Source organism: Aspergillus luchuensis, chromosome 1, assembly GCF_016861625.1.
Source record: "Aspergillus luchuensis IFO 4308 DNA, chromosome 1, nearly complete sequence".
Lineage (NCBI taxonomy): Eukaryota > Fungi > Ascomycota > Eurotiomycetes > Eurotiales > Aspergillaceae > Aspergillus > Aspergillus luchuensis.
The window spans coordinates 2,599,361-2,624,810 of NC_054849.1; the positions used below are offsets into that span (position 1 = coordinate 2,599,361).

At 49.4% G+C, this 25,450-nt stretch overlaps 7 protein-coding genes across 7 annotated transcripts; 4 read left to right on the forward strand and 3 right to left on the reverse strand.

Moving 5' to 3' along the window:
- Nucleotides 1–370: 370 nt before the first annotated feature.
- Nucleotides 371–1,546, forward strand: AKAW2_10895S (arabinan endo-1,5-alpha-L-arabinosidase; the record flags this gene model as incomplete). Its single annotated transcript, XM_041692267.1, has 4 exons — nucleotides 371–625; nucleotides 687–1,163; nucleotides 1,235–1,320; nucleotides 1,408–1,546. The coding sequence occupies 4 exons, from the start codon at nucleotides 371–373 to the stop codon at nucleotides 1,544–1,546; spliced, it is 957 nt and encodes a 318-aa protein (XP_041537615.1).
- An 8,375-nt stretch (nucleotides 1,547–9,921) lies between these two features.
- On the reverse strand, nucleotides 9,922–12,372 carry AKAW2_10896A (uncharacterized protein; the record flags this gene model as incomplete). Its single annotated transcript, XM_041692278.1, has 1 exon — nucleotides 9,922–12,372. The coding sequence occupies one exon, from the start codon at nucleotides 12,370–12,372 to the stop codon at nucleotides 9,922–9,924; it is 2,451 nt and encodes an 816-aa protein (XP_041537616.1).
- A 2,729-nt stretch (nucleotides 12,373–15,101) lies between these two features.
- AKAW2_10897A (uncharacterized protein) lies at nucleotides 15,102–16,794 on the reverse strand (the record flags this gene model as incomplete). Its single annotated transcript, XM_041692289.1, has 2 exons — nucleotides 15,102–15,127; nucleotides 15,180–16,794. The coding sequence occupies 2 exons, from the start codon at nucleotides 16,792–16,794 to the stop codon at nucleotides 15,102–15,104; spliced, it is 1,641 nt and encodes a 546-aa protein (XP_041537617.1).
- A 1,142-nt stretch (nucleotides 16,795–17,936) lies between these two features.
- Nucleotides 17,937–19,748, forward strand: AKAW2_10898S (uncharacterized protein; the record flags this gene model as incomplete). Its single annotated transcript, XM_041692300.1, has 2 exons — nucleotides 17,937–18,747; nucleotides 18,802–19,748. The coding sequence occupies 2 exons, from the start codon at nucleotides 17,937–17,939 to the stop codon at nucleotides 19,746–19,748; spliced, it is 1,758 nt and encodes a 585-aa protein (XP_041537618.1).
- Nucleotides 19,749–20,100: 352 nt separating this feature from the next.
- Nucleotides 20,101–21,320, reverse strand: AKAW2_10899A (dTDP-4-dehydrorhamnose reductase family protein; the record flags this gene model as incomplete). Its single annotated transcript, XM_041692311.1, has 4 exons — nucleotides 20,101–20,131; nucleotides 20,199–20,910; nucleotides 20,979–20,998; nucleotides 21,109–21,320. 4 exons carry the CDS (start codon nucleotides 21,318–21,320, stop codon nucleotides 20,101–20,103), a joined length of 975 nt encoding a protein of 324 aa, XP_041537619.1.
- An 809-nt stretch (nucleotides 21,321–22,129) lies between these two features.
- Nucleotides 22,130–23,813, forward strand: AKAW2_10900S (FAD-binding oxidoreductase; the record flags this gene model as incomplete). The annotated part of the gene is made up of 2 exons (XM_041692324.1): nucleotides 22,130–23,734; nucleotides 23,781–23,813. 2 exons carry the CDS (start codon nucleotides 22,130–22,132, stop codon nucleotides 23,811–23,813), a joined length of 1,638 nt encoding a protein of 545 aa, XP_041537620.1.
- Nucleotides 23,814–24,476: 663 nt separating this feature from the next.
- On the forward strand, nucleotides 24,477–25,443 carry AKAW2_10901S (putative short chain oxidoreductase/dehydrogenase; the record flags this gene model as incomplete). The annotated part of the gene is made up of 2 exons (XM_041692335.1): nucleotides 24,477–24,951; nucleotides 25,055–25,443. The coding sequence occupies 2 exons, from the start codon at nucleotides 24,477–24,479 to the stop codon at nucleotides 25,441–25,443; spliced, it is 864 nt and encodes a 287-aa protein (XP_041537621.1).
- Nucleotides 25,444–25,450: the final 7 nt, after the last annotated feature.

Sequence of the window (25,450 nt, forward strand, 5' to 3'; positions counted from 1 at the left end):
CTAAAGTTAAAGCTATTTCCGAAGGCGTGATTGGTTTGGGCCGCTGCAGCAAGGGAGTCGACACCTACTGTCGCTCGACTTTAGTCTACCTCATTTACGAGAATGACCCGAAGGTCAATGCATGCGTAAGCTCAGCTGGATCTCTAGCGTGGCCCTTACTTGCAAGGCTACTACCTTTTCTGCAAGCATTGTACTGACAGGCCCGATGTATACCGGCCGAACTATTTGTACATAAAGGGCCCTTCCCTCGACTGACAATGTATCCTGGCTGAATTGAAAACAGCAATTCCTTTTCTCCTCCTTCCATTCCCCTTTACCCTCCTCTTCCTTTTTCTTCTTTTCCCTTTTGGAGGATTCCCCCTTAGCCGCTATGCTTTCGTTTGTCTTGCTTCTTTGTGTAGCGTTGGTCAACGCCTACTCAGACCCGGGTGCATGCTCGGGAACCTGCTGGGCTCACGACCCCAATGTCATTCGCCGTGTGTCGGACGGAACCTACTTTCGTTTCTCGACAGGAGGTGGCATCCATATCTCCTCTGCCAGTGCTATCACTGGTCCCTGGACCGATCTCGGGTATGCACTGCCTGGCGGATCTATCGTTTCAGTGGGCAATGCCTCCAACCTTTGGGTATGACAACTGACAACCCCTTGACCTTACCCTGCCATCTGCAGCTCTAACATTCCTGCAGGCTCCGGACGTACACTACGTAGATGGCACCTACTACATGTACTATGCTAGCTCTACTCTGGGCAGCCGATCTTCCACCATTGGAGTTGCAACCTCCACCACCCTGGAAGCCGACTCCTGGACCGACCATGGCGAGATCGGTGTCACATCGTCGTCGTCTACTCCCTACAACGCCATTGACCCCAACTGGATCACCATTGGCAGCACTGGCTACCTTCAGTTCGGCTCCTACTGGCAAGGCCTCTACCAGGTGGAGATGACCGACTCCCTTACCGCCAGCAGCAGCAGCCCCACCAACTTGGCCTACAACGCATCGGGTAACCACGCCATTGAGGCTTCTTACTTGTACGAGTACGGAGGCTACTACTACCTCACCTTCTCGTCCGGCACAGCTCAGGGATACACGACCTCCCTGCCTGCCCAGGGTGATGAGTACCGCATTGTCGTTTGCCGATCCAAGACTGGAACGGGTAACTTTGTAAGTGCCATACCTAATTACCTAATTATCAATTTCCAAGGAAATAAAGCAAATGCTAATATCACCTGCAGGTCGACAAGGATGGCGTTTCATGCCTGAACAGCGGTGGAACCACCGTTCTGGCCAGCCACGACTATGTCTACGGCCCTGGTGGACAGTAAGTTGCCCCCCTATCATCTCTCCCCTGTCTTTGTAGCTTGTCACACATCAAACGGGAAGCATTGCTAACAGCGATCAATTGCAGGGGTATCATCAACACCACCGCCCACGGTATCGTCGTCTATTACCACTATGCCAACAAGAACATTGGCCTGGCTGTCGACGACTACCAGTTCGGCTGGAACACGCTCACCTGGACTGATGGGTGGCCTGTTGTGGCTTGATTTCATTCTTTCTTCTATACATACATACATACATTCTACCGGCGGTCCAGAAATGGACTCGGTATTATTTGCATGATGATACCTGCGTTCGATTGTATTTAGCTAATTACGTTAATTCGTAATGTTTTATATTGCGATTTAATATATACATATTGAGACCGAACTTCCTTTTGAAATAAGATTAGAATGTTAGTTGTAGGGAAAATGAAGCGTCTCGGATAAGAATGCCAACAATACGAATCGCTGGAAAGGGTGACATATTCCTTATCCTTATCCTTATCCCTCCTCCCTTCAACATTCCCCATCATCCATCTCAATCAGCCACAAAAAGCAAAAATGCTCACCCCGTTAAGAAGCCCAGGCAACAAAACAAACATAACATACCAATCTTGCGGACCGCACCTAAACTCAATTGTGGAACAATCGAATTTCTCGGTATTTTCACCCGAAGAATTTAATTTACTACTTCCACATTACTGTGCAAATTACCATTGCCACCCAACAAATTACCCACATACTGATGCATCTAACACACAATGTTGGGGGGGAAAAAATGATGGCTCAAATTCTGCATTCAAGCTAGCCAAGCTGTCATTTCCATTGTCACTGAGCTCGGACACATGCTGCAATTCTCCGCGTCTGAGACATCTGTTTGTCGTGTGGCGCTGCCATCCCTGTCCGGGACACAGGGAAGGATGCGACAAGCTGCAGCTAAGTCTAGTCTAGTCTACTCTGGTTCAGCTGCAGGGGCAAACTGGCTGTTTCTGACAAGTGTGATCTGATGGATGGACTGGGGGGATCCTTGTCGTGGGTTGGTGCTGCGTGGTGGAGGTTGATTTTGTTCATTGGTGAAATGTTGGGTTGAGTTTATGTGTGTGTGTGTGTGTGTGTGTGGGTGGCCTTAGAGCCTGGATTGAGGTGCATGAGTTTCGTTTGCTTTGGTGGGAGGGATGGTGGTCTGATGTTTAGTCTAGACTGATCTGTTGGGTTTTGTGTGCTATGATGATTGTGATGGAGGTTCTGTTGAAGGGTGATGCTGAAGTTGTGTTGGATGTCTATATATATGAATAGCTTCATCTTGGAAAATGATCGTCTACAAGTCAGTTCTCTTTTTTTTTATTTTCTTATCGTCTATATAATATATACCATGATTATCTAAATCATTATTTTCTTCTTGTTGATGAAACTCGCGTTATACATGTTTGTTTGAAGCCATCGGCGACATACGCATCCTGGCACAATATCTATCCTAGGTAGATCTGCCGACGATTGCTCCACCATTCCTCGCTCTCCCTCATGCGAATTTGGTGGATGTCTTGAAGCTGCCAGTAGGCAGGGCGGCAGCCTCGATCTTGCAGCTCTGGTGTGGAATCTAGCACAATGGCTAAGACTCAATAGCTGAGATCGATGGTAAAATCAGACTTCTTGAGAGAGATCGGGAGCGGCACACTTGGACCTGGTGTTCAAGCATGTCTATGTAACACTGGCGAGGAGTTTTATTCCGTCTTTGCTTCTAAGGGTGCCATTTTCAACTTCTCTATACCCATGGCTTCTCGGTCCATTGTGGTGGACAGTCATTGTCTCTTATCATTCATTTTCTTCACGTTCCGCCAGACGGAACTTTGATTGTCCCCAACATGTATATCATGGTGGTAGTTTTGTGCACGGTGTGATGAGGCTCTGGTTCACGCAGGGTCTGTTATGGAGCTTGATGGTGTCTGTGCTTATGCCATCCTGTGTTCGGACACATTACCCACGTCATGTTCTTTTTTCTATATACTGCTTTGTTATTGATTGTTCCCCAATCTCTCTAATTCATTTCGCTTACCAAATTTGACAGCCAACACCGCTATGAATGTTTACCTTTCTTTTGTTCTCTTTCCTATCCTTCATCATGAATCCAGAGCCCATAGCAGCTGCATTGGGTGGGGTTGTTCGCATGAGAAGAGCCAAGATATGGACAAAACCTAATAGTGGTATACTTCACGCACATGGGGATTTAATACAGGAGTTCATCTGATATGAGCTGTCTTCCAACATGGTAAGTCCATCCGCATCATATCCAGAAAACGCAAACTAATCATCTATGATAGACAGGAACACCAAACTATAGGGCTCAACAACTGACACCACTGTTCTTCGTGCATTGGCAGTGTGGCTTTTCTGCAACCACGAATTTTCAAAAAGCTCGATACTGTTGTTCCGTCTGGGGAACTGGATTCACTGGGGGATCGGATAACATCAGGCCGACTCTACCAAATTCTTGTCAGTAGACAACGCCGAGCAGGCACATCATGTCTTGTTCTTTACAGATGGTATCGTCCTACATCAAATACCGCTTGACGTCGTCTCGGTTGTCTTTCTCAATGAGCCTGTGGCGTGAAAGCATGATGTCTTGCCACAGTGTTTGCTTGGAATACATCTGGGTGCTCAATGCACATTGCTCTCTTTTCTGTGGCGTGGCCCGACTACAGAACCGATTGACCTAGACACAACTCAACTGAGCTTGTTGTATTTCCCCGGCTACACTCCGCTCCCCTGTGCCGCTCGAGGTTGGGTAGAGCTGCCGAGAAAACATCGAGTCAATTCTCGACGAAGCGACACCGACAAGTCAGTTACGTTGAAGTTTATTCTGCGTCGTGCGAACTCCAATCATGATGGTCTTCGAAGTCAGCTGTATTCATGCGGATGCACTGGTCCTCTTGAGCAACCGTTCCTCGGTCATAATGTCCATGGACTCAGGAAAGTCACTGGGTTACGATCCTCACTACTCTAATCCCTACCGTCAATTCCCCTGGTTGTGACAGTAACAGCGAACCCGATGCGCTCGTGGCGTAGGCATCCGCAAAAGATGACTTCTTGCATGTACCTCGGGCGACATATCGGGGGAATGAAGTTTCGCTGCAGCGAGTTAGGCCTCACCAGACATTGCAACTGCTTATGGCTTGGCATTAGACATTCGGGGTCATGGGTCAAGCCAAGCTACTGGCTGTCCTATGCTTTGGAAAGTCTGCAGCTTGCACATCACCTGTCTGATCCTCTACGAATGGCCGGTGCTACATATTCAGGAACTCAATAATGTTCATTGAAGTGATTGTAATTGCGATGGGACGTCTATTTGCGTTTGTGATGTAGGCGGAGGAACGATGGCGTTGTTCCTCTTCTTGGGTGACATCTCCGACATTGACTATGTCTGTGTTCAGTTCTGTTGGTTGGCTGAGAGTACGACTGTGCGGCCTTGGAGGGAGAATGCTAGCACATAGCAATCGGCGAAGTGGATATTGGGTTGGGCAGCGCTGGTAAGACTGCAGTTCATGGGAAACTGATCACGTCGAGAGAACTCATAAAAACCTGGCACGGTGCACTAAAGGTTCTAACCATCGTCGATGAATTTTGGATTGTCAGGTTTATGTCCTGACAACAATATTCCAGATCCATTAGATACCATTGGTGGACAAACCCGTTCAGTAACAAAACAGAACCCTCAGGACTATCTTCTTCATGTTAGTAAGACTGCGAAAGACATCTATATTCTCTATCACTGGACTCAAAAATCTCGGGCCCTGTTGTATGCTGTTCGTGAGATGAGAGGACGGCTGGTAAGTACACCCCCATATCTAATTCCTTGCCTTATGTCGACATTACTGACAAGGATGCAGCTGCACGAAGTGCCCTCTGGATAGACAAAGTTCATTGCCACTCTGGATAAACGCCCCTGTATCTGGCCAAACGGCTTAAAACTCACTTGGGGCACAACGCAGCAAGTTCCTCAATTGGTTCGTCTTCCAGCTTCCATTGCAGACAATACATTCAGAATGTGACACGGAAACGGTATACTTAGTCGAGACTAATCGGACGCAATATTATTGTGGATGATATGAACTCGGTGTTCAAGGGGTTCTACGCCACGAAGACACTCAAATCGAAGACTGTAGAACTGACCAGAAAACCCACGCTTCCTAAGCGGTCTTGCCAGCTCGAGACAGCGGCACCCCGGGAGTCTGGCGCCTTTGTTCAGATGATGGTTGATTGCAACAACTTCACCGGCCATAGCCACGAAGGCGCAAGAACAGTACCTTCTGTATCATACGATGCCGCAACCTGAAAAGCCGGATACTTCTTCAATATGCGGGGCACACTCTCCGGAGGGCTCGAACCATTGCCGAGATATAGAATTATCGGAGTTGACTTTGGAACTACAAGTACGTTACTGTATCGCGCTTCATGCTCACTCACTTGCTAACCACGTGGCCCATGGAAACAGTGGGACCTGGGACACTATAACCTCACACCGGATTTCCTTTCGGCGCGATAACAAACATGCCCGGGACAAGAAGATACCCATCCTGTGCGAGTTCGCTATTTCCTCACCAGAGGGCGTGAGAGCAGCAGCAAATCCGGGGTCTGATCTTGCGGTATGCTAGATGCAGAAATCCACGATAATCAAATGTCCGCATTCTCAGATCCGGAGCACAGAAGTTTGCTCCGTCTGACGATGGATGGTGGATAAGACGGAATCACCGATAAGAACCCCAACTATTATCGGAACCGACAGAAGGAGTGTGCTTCAAATTGAAAGAGAACAGATGGGCAGTTTGAGCACGGGCCCTACCGTAACCATCAAGCGAGGGCAAAGGGTTTTGCAAGGGGCTCTAGAACTCTCCAAGATCACGATGCAAGAGGCATCAGAGCTGGTTGCTCTGGTCAACCATTACCAAAGACTGACGGCTTTCATGCGAGCTAGTACATGGCTGGATGATGATGTTGCAGTGATCTGACGTCGTTGCCAAAGGCTGGCTTCGCTGGCGGGTTTGCCATGATATATGGGTCGGAAGCGCAATCTGAATGACCCTCCACTGGTATACCATGGATTAACCCCCTCTTAAGCGTTGCTGGTGGAGAACTTATAATGGCTGCTGCTATCGCATTCTATCCCAACCGAACATGCTAATCGCATGGCACGAGCGTCCTTGCATCCACTGGTCGTCTAACCAGTTCAAACTACTCCATTCAGCCTATCCTGGGACCAAATCACATTTTTTTTTTCTTTTCAATGTTCGCACGCCAATGCACCCTACGCCATCAGCGAATACACACTCCTGCTACAGAGCATTCGTCTCGCAGGAAGTGTCCAACTTGTTGCAACACCCGACCTTTTATTGCAGAAGGGTGAAGCAACACCAAATGAGAGCCGGCGGAACGAATCACAAACCACCTCAGAGTAGCATGGTTCAAGCTGCTCTTGGACTGTGTGTATAAATCTAGGCGCCAATCCGATGGCCCAATACACTCACAAGACCTGACCTTCTTGTACTCAATATCATGTGTGTGCCACCTGACAAAAACAACACGAAGAGTTCATTCGTTTCGTCCTTTTGTCTGAAAGACACTATAAAGATGACGGGCTGTGTGTGTCTCTGCTCTGAGTACCTTGGACAGAATCGCTGATCCATTATCTGTTTGATTTGAGAAGATGTCAAACCAACCCCCCGAGAATCCTCAAGCTATGATCTTCTCGAAGATCGTGCTCTCGGAACTTCCTTCTTGTGTCCCAAGACGGCAGAGTATGGCCGATTACCTTTGATTTCGTTCTCATCTCATATGGATGATACTGAGTTATGGTCTTGCCGCATGTGATCTCCGAGGATGTCTGGGGGATACTACTAATTGGCTGTGCATATGAGTTGAAGGTGGGAATCCAAACCTGATACACTTCAAAGCCATGATGCTTCGGTGCATACAAGACAGTTCTCACGATGTGTCTCCTAAGCCAATTGAGCGTGGCCAAATAAGTCTTTCGGCTGTCGAAATGCCCTTTCTCGACCACGAGATAGACGGTTGGCTTATATGGGGTGGGGGTGTGTATATCCCTCTCATGCACGGAGAATATTAGGCAAACCTCTACCGTCCTCTTCTATTGCTCCTTGTCCAATTCAAAGGCGAGTAGACAGTAGCGGGTATACGCAATTCCGGGCAGTCTGCTGACTGTCTGCATATGACAAGATACACCGCAAGGCGATGGGGATGGTATGAAGGTACGCTAAGGACAGAATCGACATTCTTGTCGAGAAAGACTGGTCTTTGTGAAACTGGGAAGAACATTTCTTCTCAAATTTCCAAACGGGGATACCGAAAATGATCATTGCCGCGAGAGAATGCCTACATCTTACATTCTCCGGGTTTCATCACCTCATGAGTGATGACATATTTTCTTCTTCTTCTTTCATCCAACTTGCGAAATAACAGCTTTGATGATCGGAGACTTGCAAGGAAAAGAGAATATCGAATAGCTACTCAAGCAATGGACTGTTTATATCAGTTGGAGAAAGTGTCAAACCAACGACAACCTTTCCGCGCAACAGCTGGCGGACATACTCGTCAAGTCGCAAATGTGGGCTTTTCGAGCACGCAGTCCAAACAAAGCCCTGCGGGAAGTCTCGCATAATACCTATTTCGTATTCATGATAAGTCCAAACCCCTTACAATGAGTTCATCGTGACGAAGAACTGCAAACAGCATGGAAGTGGTAGAGAACCAGCTGGTATATATAAAGAGATGGATAAAGCAACATTCCCACACACCACTGAGGGATATAAGAAATACTCCGGCAAATACAGGGCATGATTCTATCTATGCTCCTTCAACATCTCTGATACCACCTTTCCTTCCGATCTTTCCCCCATCTTGTGAGTTAATAGCATGGACGATGATCCGTGGCTCGAAATATATGGCAGTGTTGGATATTATTACTACTTGTCTTTAAGAAGAACCCGAGTTATTTACTCTTCTTTTCCTACTACTATGATGCTCATTATACTCTCATGGCATGAACTGTTATCACTATCTCCCATTCTGTATACTATTTCCCGCACGATTTTACAACGTTCAATGCAATTGGACACCACCCCAAGACAGCAAAGATCCCAGTTGTCAGGAAGGCATGTATTGGCAACAATATATTGAGCTCCCTGGTTATTGGTTTTGGTATGTGGGTCTGCATGACGAGCCCACTCATGATTAATCTTTCCAATACACAGCCACCCTCTGCCCTACTGTCGTGACCTATTCTATTATGTTCCCACCTCGGGTGAATATACACTAAATGTCTTGGGAATCGATGGTCCAGACAGATGTGTACTTGCGGATGATCTCGGGACTATTATCAAACCATCGTTCCTGGATGGAGGATATGTGATATATATATATATATATACATCACGTCATGACTGATCCAGACTTTCATTCTCGGGTGGTTTGCTTTCCTTTTCCATTTCGAAATCTGATTGTGTACCCTCCCGATGAAAGTCTCTGATGGATCAAGGAATTTTATGCATTTGCGTGGGGTCGGAGGGGTTGAAGTGGAATAGCCCTCAAGGTTATACTATCTTCTTTACTTGGGGATTTCCTTGATATGTCATTTCTCTAGTATTCTTCTATCGGGTATGTTATGTTATGGCCTTTGCTTATTCCATCCTTCTCCGAAATGAAATTCATTTCACTCCTTTCGATATGTGTCAAGAGCATTTCAATGGGCGAAGTGGTTTTAGGATAGCAGTGTGGGGGCAACTTCGATCGAAGAAATGAGAGGTGGTTTGTTGTGGTATGTGGTGTTGTTGTTGTGTTGGCGTCGCTTTGGTACTATCTGTGTTTGTGGATGCAAAAGCCGGGGGTTATAGTAGAGTAAAGATCCTTTGGGGAGAGGGGAGATGTCGGGGATGAAGATGGGGTTTGATACAGTTTACGATCAGTTACCACACTGCATAAGTATATATAACTCATGCGTCCTAAAGGAGTTCGATCCTATTTGTTCTGTATGATGATGTACCAGTTAGGATAGATAGGTAGTAGTGGGTATATTACTTCATTCGCTCTAGTCATTCGGTGCAATAAGTAGCTAAGATGTTGGTCGTTCGGTAAGGGCACCGAGGGATATAACTTGGCTACATTCATTTTATCAATAGGTATAGTCTTCGTCGTTCGTGTAGTGGTCGGATTACGAGGTTTCTGGGTTACGACTGTACACGATTATACCTTTACGATTGGGATTAATGTATGCTGTTATCGGCAAAAATAAATAGCTTATGCCAAGCTTAAAGGTATCTCTACTTTTGCTGAAATGCACACGCTCAAAAGGGGATAGTTGAACCCACCTCATGTGACCGACTCAAGCGAACAAGCATGAACAGGCAAACAAAGTGGGAATAGGGGTAGAAGGTAAGAAAAGAGAAGAAGAGATAAAAGAACTGTCAATCCAATGACAAAAGTAAGCCAAGCCAACACAAACGATACGAGTGTAACAAACAAAGAACTAACGCCCTGCTCAATCCAATGCGATCGTAATCGTAAATCAGCTTACAGCTGTAGTCATCCAAACCTCACAACCCCCGTAACAAACTACCCTCCGCGAACGGGTTGTCCGGCGACATATCCAACATTGGTTTCGCGGCATTGCGATCCCCCGTTGCCACGCCATGGCCGACCGGAGACCCTTGGATATTTTGGTGCGGTGTAGATCGTGCCAACAAACTGTTAGGGATGAACGGGCCGTCTTGGCTGCGCAGATTCTCCCCGTCGGTTGGCGTGGTCGGAGCGGTATGATGGTATCGCTGTTGGTTGTTGACGCTGCGGGCAGTGTTGGACCGATTGCGGGTGCGGACCTCTGGCATGGGCGGTTCAGGCGGCACCTGCGGTCTTCGCCAGGTCGTGGCGGAGGGTATTTGAATTCCGCCTGGGGCTTCGGGCCCCGTGGCGGCGTCGATTAGGGGCAGCCCTGGTTCCACGGCGATACCGCGGCCTTTACGGATGTGTTGTGGAGGCTCTTGGTAGACCGGGGTTAGGTCGACGAGGGGTTTGTTTTTCATGGATTGCGTGCGTCGCATGAGGTTGGGGTCTGGGCCGTGACTGGATGTCATGGTGTTGGTACGGCTGGGGTGGCGGGAGCCCATGGTGCCGATCAGCCCTTGTTTGATGAGTTCTTCGTTGTCTCGTTTTTCTTGCTCTTCGCGCTCTTTCAATGCGCGTTGGCGCATGGTGTAGGTTCGGCCGAGAAGGCCGGATGCTGAGAAGGGGGCTTCATCCGAGGACGAGCCTGTAGCGAGGTCGGAGTCGCCGGTGAGAAGCTTGGGGAACGATGTAGGTGGAGGCCCACGCTCGCGGGTGCTCTTCTTGTGGGAGAAGAGCTCCTTGGTCTTTGTGGATTTGGCGCGTTCTAACGCGGGTTGCGACGGTTTCACCTCGTTGGCTGGTTCCTCAAAGGGGTTCAGCAAGGGCTTGAATGGGGCCTCATCCGGCTGCATGGCTTCTGCTTCCGCCGGCTGGCCTGCCCCCAGCTTCGTCACCAGGTACCAGCTGCGCCAGGTTTGGACGGCCCGGTACCAGCCATCGGCAGTCTCGCGGTCGTTGGTCGAGAAGAAATGGACAAAATTCTCCGTCGAGAGGAACATGTTGGATTTTTGCTGGCTCTTGACAGCCTGGCAGAACTTTTTGGGCGGCTTGACATTCTTCGCGAGGTAGCTGGCGGTAGGAGAGTAGATGTCGAAATCAGAAAGGTGGCAAGCGTTGGTTGCATCTTGGGCATTCTCCTTCTTGGAGACGGTCACTTGGCCGTCGGACCGGAGGGTCACGTAGCGTTTATCCCATTTGCGAGGCCGCTGCGAGTAGTACATGTAGTAGGTCACATCCGCGGGTGGACCGAGTGACACGTTCCGCGCATCGAGCAGGGTTAGCGCATCCAGACTAGCTGCAGGGACGACAATCAATGTGTTCTGTTCGTCGTGGGTCCAAGAATTCAGCACCTCCCGTACGTATTCGTAGCGGCGCAATGGCCGTTCCAGCCCCAGCTCCGCGAACGACTCCATCAGGATGAACTTTTCTGGGTCTACCCCGGCATCCATCTGCTCCAATGCAGTCGCGACAATGTCTTGAGCAGATGTGGAGGGAGTGATGCAGATGCGCGCAGATGATTTGCGGTATTGAACCAGCACCCGCCGCTCGCGCGCATTGACAGCCGATACCGGCGCATCAATCCCTGGGAACTGAGCAGGCACCGTGGTATCAATCGCAGGGACTGCTGACGCATCGCCGTGCGCACTTCTGCGATGCGCTGGGTTGGCTGCATCACTGACCGACTGGCGCCTCGGTTCCATGCTCGCGCGACGACTCGCCGAAGCGGATCCAGTCTGGGGTTTCCGATGCTCCGATTCCTTATGGGGACGACGAACCGCATACTCCTCAGCTTTGTCGGCTGATCTATCGCGCGACGCAGGTTTTGAATGAGTTGTAGACACTGACTTCGCTTCGCCGCCGGTCAGCCGATCCATCGCATTCTGTCGGTGTCTTTCGCGCTCCGCCTCATCATCCTCCGGTTTTTCCTGGTGCCGCTTCTCTCGCGCGGCCAATTTGCTCGCCAGCTTGTTTCGCATTCGCACCATCTCGGCGCCCTCTGAGTCCTGAAAGTGTGGGTGAACAGGACCTCCATTGGCACTGGGGTCGACTTGCGCTTTATACGCCGGGGGAGGGGCTGGGACGGGAGGTTGTGTATCGGCATCGGCAGATTGCGCAGTAGGAGCCCTGCGACGGTATCGCGACATGCTCCTCTGAACGGAGCTGGAGCCATTGCTGGAGCCATTGGGGAGTGCTGGCCGGTCATGCGACGGCGACGCGGAAGCGACAGGCGGGATGGGCAGCGGCGGGGGCAGGGGGCAGGATTGCGGTGGTGGTGGTGGCTGTTTCGCCGCGGCTTTTCTCACGGAACGGTAACGGGAAAATTTCATGGGTGTCGGGTGCTGGCCAGCAACCACTTGATGATCCTGCTTCTCCATCGCCATGGCTGGGAAGACTTCGTTCTTTCTTTTTATTGTAGAAAGGGCGGTTTCAGCAGTTCACCACGAGGCTTATAAAGCAAAGCGCATTGGAGGTGCAGATCGACAGGGAAAAGTGTAGAAGAATAAAAGAAAAGAAAAAAATACAATGGCGTCACCCACCAGTTGGGCAAACAAAACAGGTTTTATGCTTTTTTAGCCTGGTATTTATTTCTTTTTTTGCCAGGGTGGAGGGGTGCATTCAAAGGATTCTGGAGAAAGTGCGGTATACGTTATGAGAATCATCCACGAGGTGCAGTAGCGGCGCAGCAGTAGTGGGTAAGTCGAAGGGAGAGAAAAGGAATCAGAACACCACACAGACGAGTTGCATGCTGGTGATTTGGTGAGAGAGCAGACAAGGGCGAAGGGATTGGAACAAATAATGGGGGGTCGCGTGTCTCCACCCCCTAAAGGTTGCAGACATGTTTCACAGGGATAACAATTGCTTCGTGCAGGTTGGGGGGAGAGAGATCCCTAGTCTAGTCTGTAGGTTGGAGAAAATAGAACAAGAAATAAATAAATAAATAAATAGAAGAGCAAAAGGGAAATCGAAGAATGGGGGAAAGGGGCGGGGTTAGAGAAGGAAGAGAGGAGAGGATGAGAGAGGAGAGAAGAGAGAGAGAAGAATGGAAAGTGAATGAATGAATGATCAACGGCACGATGGAAAGACGATTAATGGACAGGACTGGACTTGTGTCTGTGTGGACTCTAAGTGTGGACTGGACTGTGTGGACTGTGGAGGAGGAGCAACCCAAAGGGTCCAGGTGGTTCGAGTGGAGGATGGTATGGGTTTAATTTTAAAACGGTGGGAAATACTAGTGACCATCTGGGTTTAGCATGGATCGATTGATTGATTGATTGCCAAATGAATCCCGAGTAACCATTTTACTAACCACTAACCACTAACTACTAGTAGTGTATGTACTCCCGTACCACAGTACATACACAATACATACTAGATACTGCTGATACTTCCATGGAAACCTGCAGCTTCCTTCCACCTGCTACCTGTCGGGCCACCTGCAAGGGGTGTGCAGGGGACTACTGCGATGGAATGCATGCTAGATCCTACTAGTATCGTACGATCCCCCCCTGAAAACCATGAAAACCACCGAATTATTATTTCACAAAGGGAAACAACAAAACAATCCATTGAACGGGAGATTCCCGGATTCTGTGGCGGTCGCAGCAAAGCATAAAAATTCCTCCGCCGCTAAAAGTGGCAGTTGATTCCAATTTTCTGACAGTCTGACAGGCCCCATTCCACCTTCCATTACTCGTCAATCATTGACCGCGCTATAAATATGATTAACCTTCTATTTTACCTCGTCCACATCTCCAGGAACTAGGCTAATTTCTTGCCGTGATCCCCTCCCCCCCTTCTTCGAACCAAGTGGGGAGGGAATGCCAGGGGTCTCAACACGCGACGGCTTCAGAAATTAGTCTGATTCAGAAAATCCTAATACTTAACTAATAGTTACTCATACACGTGACTAAAAGATACTCCAAATATTATCATATACAGTAGAAGATCATGTTCCCCCTCCTCTCTTCACCGTCCCATACACGAGTGTCGTACGGATTTCTGTGGGTCTCTTCCATGAGGTCTTCCTCCAAACTTTTGTTGCCTATACACAAAGGCTAAGAAAAAACGAGAATGGGTATAAAGATAGACCTATGATCCAGTATTAGAACCTACGTGGCAACGTACCGGGAATGCCCGGCAAACTAGGGGTGTTCTCCAGGTCGTTCAGCGACTCGGCAGAGCATCATAGCTGTGCTCAATTCATGGATAATAACTACTAATACTATACATTGGACGAAACGTCTCGGGATATGCCCAAAAGTATCCTAATCATGAATAGTATGTACTAGATAGTCCGAAACCTCTATCACGTGCAAAGTATGAGAGCCATTCTTAACTCGAGTCTGACCCTGTCGCACTGATTTCTGGACCCGTTGCCTGTGTATACCCTATCAGCAAGTCATCCTTGTATAGAACACTCGTGCTCAGCGAGTTCCCTAGCTATTAGTGTATGGTTTGACTGGGATATTAAGATCTGCTTTTCGGCTTCGACTTGCAAGACTGCCCACCTTATCAATGGTAGAACTTTGGTGCTCACCGGTACCACGTTGTCCACAGTCAGCAAGGGACTTGTTGTAGGGTTTAATTACCCAGATAAGAGATCATCAACCACATGTCTTCATCTAATCTAACATCTGTACTTTATTATGCTATGCTTAGCTATCGCCGCTAGTTCATTGCCTTCAATCTAAGGATCATTTATCAACCGAGATACTATTTGCTTCTCAGAGGTCCTTATCCCTTGTGCTTATTTGTCCGACAAAGACATCAGTCGTAGCTACCTGATTTAACCATCTTTGATTAGGAGGATGATCGGTCAGGACTGGAAGGAGTTATTTACGGTGAAGGTGAAGTTTTGTTGAGTAGAGGAATCAAGTGAGCCGTATGTGGAAATGAGATTGGAGAATAACAGTAGGTTTGATCAGAATTTAAAATCAAAATACGGCAAATAGTACGGGATCCGTTCATGGATACGATGGACGGCATGAAGAGTGACCCCCAGGCCAAGTATGGCCTTTTATCTCCCAAATTCAGGGTTGAAGGCTCTGTTGATAGTATATTTTCTAGTTTCCTGCGCCTGTTTCAAGTACCGAACCGAGCCAACCAATGCTCAAAAAGGACTGGGCGTGCGGTTTCCTGATCGAACAGATATTTAGCCTAGAATTAGTAATACAGACGAGGAGCTTACTTTGCAAATCCTCCAATGATTTTCCCTTCTCACAAGAGAGCAGCCAGGATCTCTTGCCACTCAATTTGCTTCCAGAATTTAAGTAGTCATCTGGGTCAAGACTGTACTGTGACCCGAAGAGATGGCCGCTAGCCCAGTCTTCTTTTTCGTTGATGAAGACGTGTTCAGGCGCATAGCCACTATCCTCTGACTTGTTTTCATTCAACACCCCGAGTTTCGCTACAAAGTCATTTCGGTTCGCAAAATGCTCGGTGCGAAGAACGTGTGAACTGAGGTTTGTAAAATCGTCCAATTGTGGGTCGTCGAGGTTTAGTTGTTCAATATGTTGTTCACCCAATTCCCATTTCCAGTCGACGCTGGGGTTTCCGAATGTGAATATGCATAGGTGTTTCTTCATTTTTTCAGTGATCTCGGTATCGTTGACTGAATCATTCAATATTTGTTCCAATGCTAGGCGTAGAAGCAGACAGCCCTGAGAATGAGCTATCATCACGACATGCTTGGGCTCTGGATTGGCGTTCAAGGCCGACTTCAATTCCTTTACCAGTGACTTCTGTGCCATCCTGCTGCTCTTTGTTCTTTTGATAAGTTTCTTCTGTTCTCTTGCGGTGCCAGTTCTCTGGACGGTCCTCTCGCCTGCACATTCAACCAAGTCCCAAAGAAGGCCATCACCCCTATTGAAAACTCCTCTGATATCTCTTGAATATTGCGTTGCTAGTTTCTTGCAAGCAAGATGCAACCAGAAGAGCTCTCCACCTACACCATTGACAAATAACCACTTCTCATTTACTGATATGTCTTTTGCAGGGTTTTCAACGGTGATGTTTGAGTCGACGGATTTAACGTCGCTTCCGAGTGTGGTTGCATCGGTAATGCCAATGTCTTCCAGCTCGTCAATATTGACAGTTTTGCCCATTCCCCCCACAATGAAGATCAACGACTTGGCGAGCCTCTGAAGTTGACAAATTACAGCGTGTCGATTCATATGTTTTGATGCGTCCAATTCATTGTATGCACCGCGCAGTGACCCTTTGGCCGTTTCAGTGGTTGAATCTGCTGGAATATAGTCTGCTGGGACATAGCACTTGGCAGGTTCGATAAGGTCAACCAAAAACCTCGCCAAATCACCGCCATTGTTCCAGATAGCTCCCAGGGTTGCCGAAGTGACATCGTTGCTGATTATGCCTTCGTGTATGATCCGAAGTGCTCCCACCTTGGCAATTATTGCCTTCACAGTCACTGTTGTGAGCTCCTTCACAATCTTAAGAAGTGATTCTGGATCGATCTTGTCCAACATGGACTTGATCAATTTGAATAAGCATTTGGTCGCTTCTTGAAGCAGGCTGCCCACAGGTTCTGTGTTTATCTGCTCGGTTATCCTGACAACAAGCTTTGTCAAAGTCTCCAGAAGAAGTTCTGGGCTTATCAGTTTCTGGGAGCGTCTTAACACCGCGTCCATAAGCCCACGAACCGAATGTCCGCTGGCCTTCTGAAATATGCGCGTCGCAGATTCGACGATGCTGTCCGCATGGCCAATACTGTCCACCACAAACGTAGACGCAGATGTAGCAGCATACCCCAGCCCCCCAAGGACGTCACCTAAGAGATTCATCATCAAGGTGTAGCGGTTCTCACCAACAGGCAGAGTGTGGGAAGAGCTGATGAATATTCTCTGACTCAGTGATAGAGGAATGTAGGGGAAAACCACACCCGCTGACCCATCCTGTTTATCTATGCAAGATATTAAATTAGCCACAGTCTAGTGTCTGTTCTTCTTGTGTCATAGTTCGATTGCTGTATTTTTCAAGAGCAATTTGGGGTGGAGTTCAAAGTCAAGTTCAGTCACAGGCACATGAACCCCACGTCAGACCTTACTTCATGTGATTGTGTCAAGCAATTAGCTTTACGCCGTATGCATCATGCCAAGATCTCAGACCCTTCGCTTTTATCGGTTCCGGATCTGCTTCTAGGTAGGTCAAATAGTGCCTTCTAGATTTAATTTTCTTCGCTCGGAGAGTTCAACACATTCCGTATTCAACATGACTTGCTGCAGAGGAAGTCGCTTTTCAAGGCTGTAGCCGACAATGTAGCATGCAAGGACATGCACATCCCCGACTCAACTAGTAGGAAGGGTGATGTCAAGTAAGGATCAACCCTACTTTGGGCCATTCGAAGCTTAAATCTGGGGAATGGGTTTAAGCTTATAACCCCGCCCGGATCACGGATACTCAAGCCGAATGCGGCGATTATACGCACTGTTTGAAGTGGAGGGGCTGGACTGAATACGAACAAAGTTAGCTTGCCATCCTACTCAGTCTTAGAGGCTACCCTTTCGACATAATGAATACGACTCCTAAATACGAAGTCGGATCCTAGGCATTGCATCCACTTTGCCATGAAGACTCTCTGACCGTGTTCATGGTCTTCAGGCCTGTTCAAGTAGTTAGAATAAGGTTATACGGCCTCGTGAACTGTATTTAATGCGTCAGGAAGAGCCATGGATGTCGGAATGAAGATAGAATATAAAGAACAGTCTAGATGTAGCACGATACATCTTTTCGAGTTGCTAGTTTATCCATAATGGTCAGTTAATCAAAGGCGTCTCGACTCATACATCGTGCTTGGTCACCTCGGTTCGGGTGGCATTTTATAAAAGAAAGCATATATTCGAGCTAGAAGAATGTAAATCGTTGATTTATTTCATCGCGAAGCTAGTTCGGGAGAAGATGAAGCAAACCGGCTCGCGAAGAGCAGAAGATGCGGACGACAGATACCCTGTTTAGGAAGGTGCGGGTAAAGCCCGCAACAGACCTTGAGATGTCCAATGGGAACAGCACTCCCACACCATCCCATGACAGTCAACTGAACCCATACAGTGGTTTCAGTGAGCTAGCCAACGAATATCGAGAATATGTCCAGAGACTCGCAGGCCAGTGGCCTGGATTATCCTATCTCGATGCTTATCTGCAGGATCCTCTATATCTGGAGAGGGAGACTTTCCCAATCGTGCTCGTCAGGCCGAACAAGGTTCCACCCGTGCAGCGTGACCTAAAATTAGAAGACGTTCTGCCCCAAGTGGATGATGGTTCAAGTCCGATACTCATAGTCTTGGAAGACCCCACTCCCAGGATGATCGCAGAGCTCGGAGGGCAACTGCGAATTGATCCTCAGTTTTGGGCAGATTTCCTGGTCGGTCCGTCGTGGTTTGGGTCAGGAAAGGTAGATATTGGACCCGGTGAACCAAGCGTCCAATACAGAGATGACAGCCTGCTAGAGCAGCTTTGGCCGTTACCAAGGCCTGCGAGGCAGCAGGAGCATTTTTGCTTTCGGTTTGTTGCCCACAGAGAGCCAACACCAGGTAGCTCTGAGGTTTGTGTTGGCCCAAATATGGATGGCTATAGTTCACTATCAACGTCCTATCCCATTTGTGGTGATGCCAAACCGGGGCCTCCAATTTGCGCCAACTCAATCGGTCTACGCAATAATCTCACCGTATGGGAAAACCAGCATGCGCGGAAGAGGGCCAGGGGTGAAACTGAAACCCCATCACGGGATATACCGTGGATAGGTGAGTGGCTTACAGCTCCAAGATTTGTCTTCCGGAAGTAGTAACACTCAACAGGTGTCATTGTGGTGAAGAACCAAAGTAGCAGGATACCGGTCTGCGAGCCAGGCTTTTCATATATATTCCGAGAGTTCCTTCCAAGGCCACGCTTTGTTGAACGCTTCGTCATGGATAATCTGGAAATCTCAAAAGAATGGGAAGGACGGCCTCAACGAGCTCCAAAATCCAATTATTCCATTAAGGAGATCCTCTGGTACCACCTCACCTGCCATCTCGAGAAAGATGATTTTCGTAATGCCGCATTGACATCACCGAGCCTTCTATTCGTCGACGTTCTTCAATTGATCGGTTGCTTCTGGGTGGCTGAGATTGAATCTAAACACTTGCAATTATCCTGGATGGAGGTGTATTATCAGAAGGAGGTTATTATACGGAGACGGAAGTTTCCCTCCCTCCTGGATCCCCTATATCCAGATCCAAATGGCAGTCTCTCTGCAAGGCTCCAAGCAGACCTGATTGGATTACACAGTGATCTGATTAAAATTGAGCCGTACGAACAATTTATACACGAAGCTGAAGAGTATTGCAAAGCTCGAGAGCAGCTCACCGGTCTGCCAGATTACTCGGACCTAGCTAACGACTTCGCCTACCTGCAGAAGGCCGTTTGTCGCTTGAACAAACGAGTTAAAAGGATTATGGGCTTTTTGAAGTCAATCGAGGATGACTTTGAGAAATCACGTTCAAGATACCGAAACATGTTGCTACTGATTCTGGCACTGTGGGCCTGGTTGGTTTCACCAGTTTCGGTGACCGCTTCGATAATGAATCTAGGGGAGAGCAGAGAAAGCAGTGCCATCAAAGTTGGGGACGTTCAAGTATTTTGGAAAGTTGTGGTTCCTCTTGGAGTTGGGGTGGTTTTGCTTGTTGTGTCTTTGCTTTGGATCACGGAATTCTTTACTTTGAAGGCGACGCGAAAGGCAAGTCGCTCTAGGAGGTACCGTTAATGTTGTTTTGTAGGTTGTGTACCTTAGCTTTTCACTATATCCATGAAGCGACTTTTAGGATACATTCTCAATTTATACATCTTCAACGACCTACCAGATTCTAGATTATTATACTACTGTTGAGTGGGACCAACGGCGGATTGAGCATCCGATATATCAACAATGGATGTAGCCTTCAACAAGCAATTACAGCAGCTCCTACTCTTACACACCTTAGCTGGATCCGTTCCCCGGGATGATCATCGGTTGTTTCATTTTGTTTCAGACACCAAGCAGCGCGCGTGATTTCATGCTAGACAATTTGCGCAGCATGGGGCTCCATACTACTAGTAGACTAAATTATTCACTCAATTTAATGCTTGTACGCTCCCAAATGTTTCCGCCTGCGTCCGACGTTAGCCCCTCGACTACGCACCAACGATGATCCCAGTAAGGAAAGGAATAACTTACCACCACGACAAAAAGTCAACCGTCCGGAGATCAATGCCGAGCTCTTTCAGCGCTTTGGTCGACAGGTGAGTGTCGTAGGGCCGCTGCACACTCGCATTCGGGTCGTTTCCTTGCTTGTTCCGCACCATTCCAACCAGCGACAGTCCGAGCACATCAGCCAGCTTCTCACAGATCTCGTACTTGGTCATCCGGTCCTCCGATGAGAACTGCAGGATCTTGGGAAGCTCCTGGATGCGCTGCCGCTCCTTGACGTACTTGATTACAATGTCACGGCACACTCGTGCAACGTCTTCGGTGTTGGTGGGATAGCGCTGGGCCCAGTCGTCCATCTTCACTCCCGCGTTCTCATCTTGGGCCTTGTACACCGCATCGATTAGGGTGTTAACGGCGCTCTCCGAGTTCTCCTTGGCAGTTCCATACAGCACGGGCACCCGCAGCACGATTCCTAGCCCAGTGTCCTTGGTGGCTTCCAGCACGGCCAACTCGCCATCCCGCTTGAACTGCCCGTAGAGGTTGGGCGGGTTGGTCTGCGCATCGGCCTCGTAAGGCGCCTCACCCTCCTTGCCGGGGAAGACATAGTCGGTCGAGATGTAGACCAACAGGGCACCACGGCGGGCGGTCTCTTCTGCGAGGATGCGGGTGGCGTCAACGTTGACCCGACGCGCCTGGTCCGGGTTTTGGTCGCACAGGTCGGGGAAACGGTTTGCGGCACCTGGAGCGGAATGGTCAGCGTGCGACTTGATGCAGGTTGGCTGCATTTCCAAGCAGGAGGTGGCGTACAATGGATGACAATTTGAGGTCTGCAGGGGCACGGACATCAGTCAGATTGAATTCGTGAACAACGCGGGTGTGGGATGGGGGTATTGAGTGTGAGATGCAAGGCGGAAGTCGTAGTCAGGAGTTGAATTACTTCGCTTCGTTTAATAGATTCTTAATGTCCTCCTCCTTTTCCAAATCAGCCTTCTGTATCGTGGGAGGTATGGCTCTGGAATAGCCTTGACCAACGACCAAACAGCCGGAGTGCTTGAAGGTATTGAATACCTGTCGGCCTAGAAGGCCGGTAGCACCAGTGACAAGAACAGTGGTCGACATGTTTCCAAATTGCGTCTCAGTAGAGGACATGGTGAGAAGAGATCAAAAGAAGGGGGGACAATGACGCGCTGAAGAGATGTTTCTGGTAGCTGGTCAACTGCGGGGCATCTTCATGACGTAACGACGGGTGAGTCTCTTACTGTTCTATTTTCTTCGTGGAAGAGTGGGTGGGCAATTGAGGGTCTGTTACGGTGAACTGATCGGGATGGTTGGGTCGAGGCACAGCGTAATGGGCCAGGCACAATGATCCCCAACTGGACTTGAGACGAATGTACTGTTTTTCTATTTGTGAGGCTGCATTGATGCGGGGCTTGGCACCTCGTGCTTTGCCTCGATTCCTTTTTGGGAAGTCCCTTGCCCTCAGTTTCATCCACCAACAATACTATCACAATTGGTTATCATGACACTCCATTGGCCTTGAATGTCAATTAATGAGGGACTATCTGGAATTACCATTTCATACTGCATCAATTGGTCCAACCCCATACAACTGGAATTCTCATCTTTCCACCAGTCACATATCCCGGTCGCGCTACTCAATATCAAGGGATATTAACATAACGTCACTGGTTACTCAATCCCAAGTCAAACAAGAAGAGCATCGTCATTATAATGGCCATTCATCCCGATTATCCGCGGCAAACTGTCATCCTCCCCTCCAGCATTCCAATCCAGGGCGCATAGGGTAAACCGAGATCTCCGCCGTACAGGCCGATACCGCCCTTCCGACGGGACGGAAGCACCGCCGGAGGACCTCCACAACTCCGACCGGTAAGCTTTTTAGACTTTCAGATATAGCCTTTGGCTCTTCTCCGTCTTCCTCACCACCACCACCCATCATGTCCGGTGCCAGGAACCTCTCCGTCGCCCTCCGACGGGCTCGCGTGCCCAAGCCTCGCTCTCTGCTGCGTCCTCTGTCCGTCTGCGCCCCGTCTCCCGCGACCACTGCCGCCCGCGCCTTCAGCGTCACCTCCGCGGCCAATGCGACCAAGGAGATCAAGTACACCAGCAACGCCTACCCCAACCTCAAGCGGGATCCCAAGTTCGCCGAAATCTCCGCCGATGATGTTGCTTTCTTCAAGGAATTGCTGGGCGCCCAGTCCGCCGTGATCGATGGCGTTACCGCCGACGCGGCCGACGATATCGAGCCTTTCAACAGCGACTGGATGCGCAAGTACCGCGGTCACACGAGACTGGTTCTCAAGCCCCAAACAAAGGAGGAGGTTAGCAAGGTGCTGCAATACTGTAACGAGAAGAAGTTGGCGGTGGTTCCTCAAGGTGGCAATACTGGATTGGTTGGCGGCTCCGTGCCGGTGTTTGACGAGATTGTCGTCAACCTGTCTCGCATGAACCAGATTCGCTCGTTCGATGAGGCTTCCGGTGTGCTGGTTGTCGATGCCGGTGTCATCCTGGAGGTTGCCGATCAGTACCTCGCTGAGCGCAACCACCTGTTCCCCTTGGATCTGGGCGCCAAGGGTTCCTGCCATGTCGGTGGCAATGTGGCTACCAACGCTGGTGGTCTGCGTCTCCTCCGCTACGGCAGTCTCCACGGCACCGTCCTTGGTGTGGAGGCTGTTCTGGCTGACGGAACCGTCGTCGACGCTCTGTCGACCCTGCGCAAGAACAACACTGGATACGATTTGAAGCAGCTGTTCATTGGTTCCGAGGGCACCATCGGTATCATCACTGGTGTGTCCATCCAGTGCCCCCCTCGCCCCAAGGCCGTCAATGTCGCCTACTTTGGTCTCGAGAGCTACGACCAGGTTCGCCAGGCCTACCAGGAAGCCAAGGGTCACCTGTCGGAGATTCTCTCCGCCTTTGAGCTCATGGACGGCCGCAGCCAGAAGCTCGTCAACGAGTCCACAGGCACCAAGTATCCCCTGGAAGGCGAGTACCCCTTCTACTGTCTCGTTGAGACCAGCGGATCCAACGCCGAGCACGACATGGCCAAGCTGGAAGGATTCCTGGAGCACATCATGGGTGAGGGCATTGTTGCGGACGGTGTCCTGGCTCAGGACGAGACCCAGTTCCACGCCATCTGGCGCTGGAGAGAGGGTATCACGGAGGCGCTGAGCCACTTGGGTGGCACCTACAAGTATGACGTCTCCATTCCTCTGCCGGAGCTGTACCAGCTGGTCGAGGACTGCAAGGAGCGTCTGACGAAGCTTGGATTCGTTGGCGACGACGATTCGTTCCCTGTCCGTGCTGTTGTGGGTTACGGCCACATGGGTGACTCCAACCTGCACCTGAACATCTCGGTGCGCCAGTACAACAAGGAGGTTGAGAAGGCCATTGAGCCTTGGGTGTACGAGTGGATCCAGAAGCGGAATGGCAGCATCAGTGCCGAGCATGGTCTCGGTCTTGCGAAGAAGGAGTTTATCGGATACAGCCAGAATGATACCATGGTGAAGTTGATGAAGCAGCTGAAGGGGCTATACGACCCGGTGAGTATACTGTCAAATATCAATGGTGCTTTACTGACGATTACAGAATGGAATCTTGAACCCCTACAAGTACATCTAGATCGCAGCGTGCATGTTTGGAGTTACTTGATATCAGATATAAAAATGGAGTTTTATTTGAGCCAGAAGCAGCGTAAGCTATCATGAGCACCAATCTTCTTTAATCAGAGTATACGTAATATCCACATTGGAGCCATCGACTTGATCCCTCGTTCCACATATCAATCTGACGTGAGATTTTAGCGAATCTATAATGAGAGGGGTAAAGCCTAGTCCCTATATCCGATCTTATTTTCAAGAATCAACCATTTCTACCTGCAAGCAGCTAATTCATTATCAACCAAACACATATCCCTGTCCATACCAGGGACAATCCTCATGGAATTCACCATATACATAGCATATCAACCCCAATACACTACAGAGCATACAACAGAAACCACTCTACCAAACCCACATCCACTCCATCCCACTTCCATATTCCATATCCCACGGAAATGATTTCAACTAACTCCGCAAACTCCGCACCTCCCATCCAGCCCCATCGGAGTAAATGGCATTAACCTTCAATCCCCGGAGGATCACCAATCCATACCCTAGCGACGGGTCCGTCATAGATAAGCTTAGTTGAATTCATCTCCACCCACACCACATAGTATAAAGACAACACACATTCCTCCTCCTACAACCACATTTCCCCCCACCCAGCAAATCCTAAGGGAAAATGCCCCAAACGTGGCTCATAACCGGCACATCCTCCGGGCTCGGCGCCTCCCTGGCCCTCGCGGCCCTCCGCGCCGGCCACCGCGTCCTCGCCACAGCGCGCAACACCAGCACAGCATCGACCCTACAACCCGAAATCACCTCACTGGGCGGGATCTGGATTCCCTTGGACGTGAACGACCCCGACACGCCCACCATCATTCAAAATGCCATCAACACGCACGCAGACGGGGTCATCGACGTCGTCGTCAACAACGCGGGATACTCCCTGCTAGGGAGTATCGAGGACATGAGCGAAGCGGAGATTGAGTCCCAATTCAATACGAATGTGCATGGCCCGATACGGGTGTTGAAGGGCGTGTTACCGTTTATGAGGAAGAAGAGGGCCGGGACGGTGGTGAATGTTAGTAGTAGTGCGGGCGTGGATGGTGCGCCGGGGTGTGCGGTTTATGCGGGGTCGAAGTTTGCGCTTGAGGGTACGTCAAACTCACCTTTCCTTTCTATCTTATATTATCTATGATGTGATGGTGAATATCTGTGTGTGTGGATATGTATGTATGCTAATGGGGATGGGAACAGGCATGACAGAGTCCCTATCGAAAGAACTCCACCCCTTCGGGATCCGCGTTCTACTCATTGAACCTGGGTACTTCCGGACCAAGTTCTTCAGTGCGTTTGTGGCGCCTGCGGCAGGGTTGAATGAGGATTATGTGGGGACGCCGGTGGAGGCGGCGCTGAAGTTGATCAAGGCGAAGGATGGGAGTCAGGAGGGGGATCCGGAGAAGGCGGCGCAGAGGATTCTGGAGGTGGTGGATGGGAATGGGATGGCGAGTGGGATTGCTGAGAAGGGGTTTTTGAGGGTGGTGTTGGGGCCGGATTGTTGGAAGAGGTTTTCGGGGAAGATTGAGGGGGTTAGGGAGAATTTGGAGGCCATGAGGGAGATTGCACATTCGACTAGTTTTCAGTAGAGGTGCT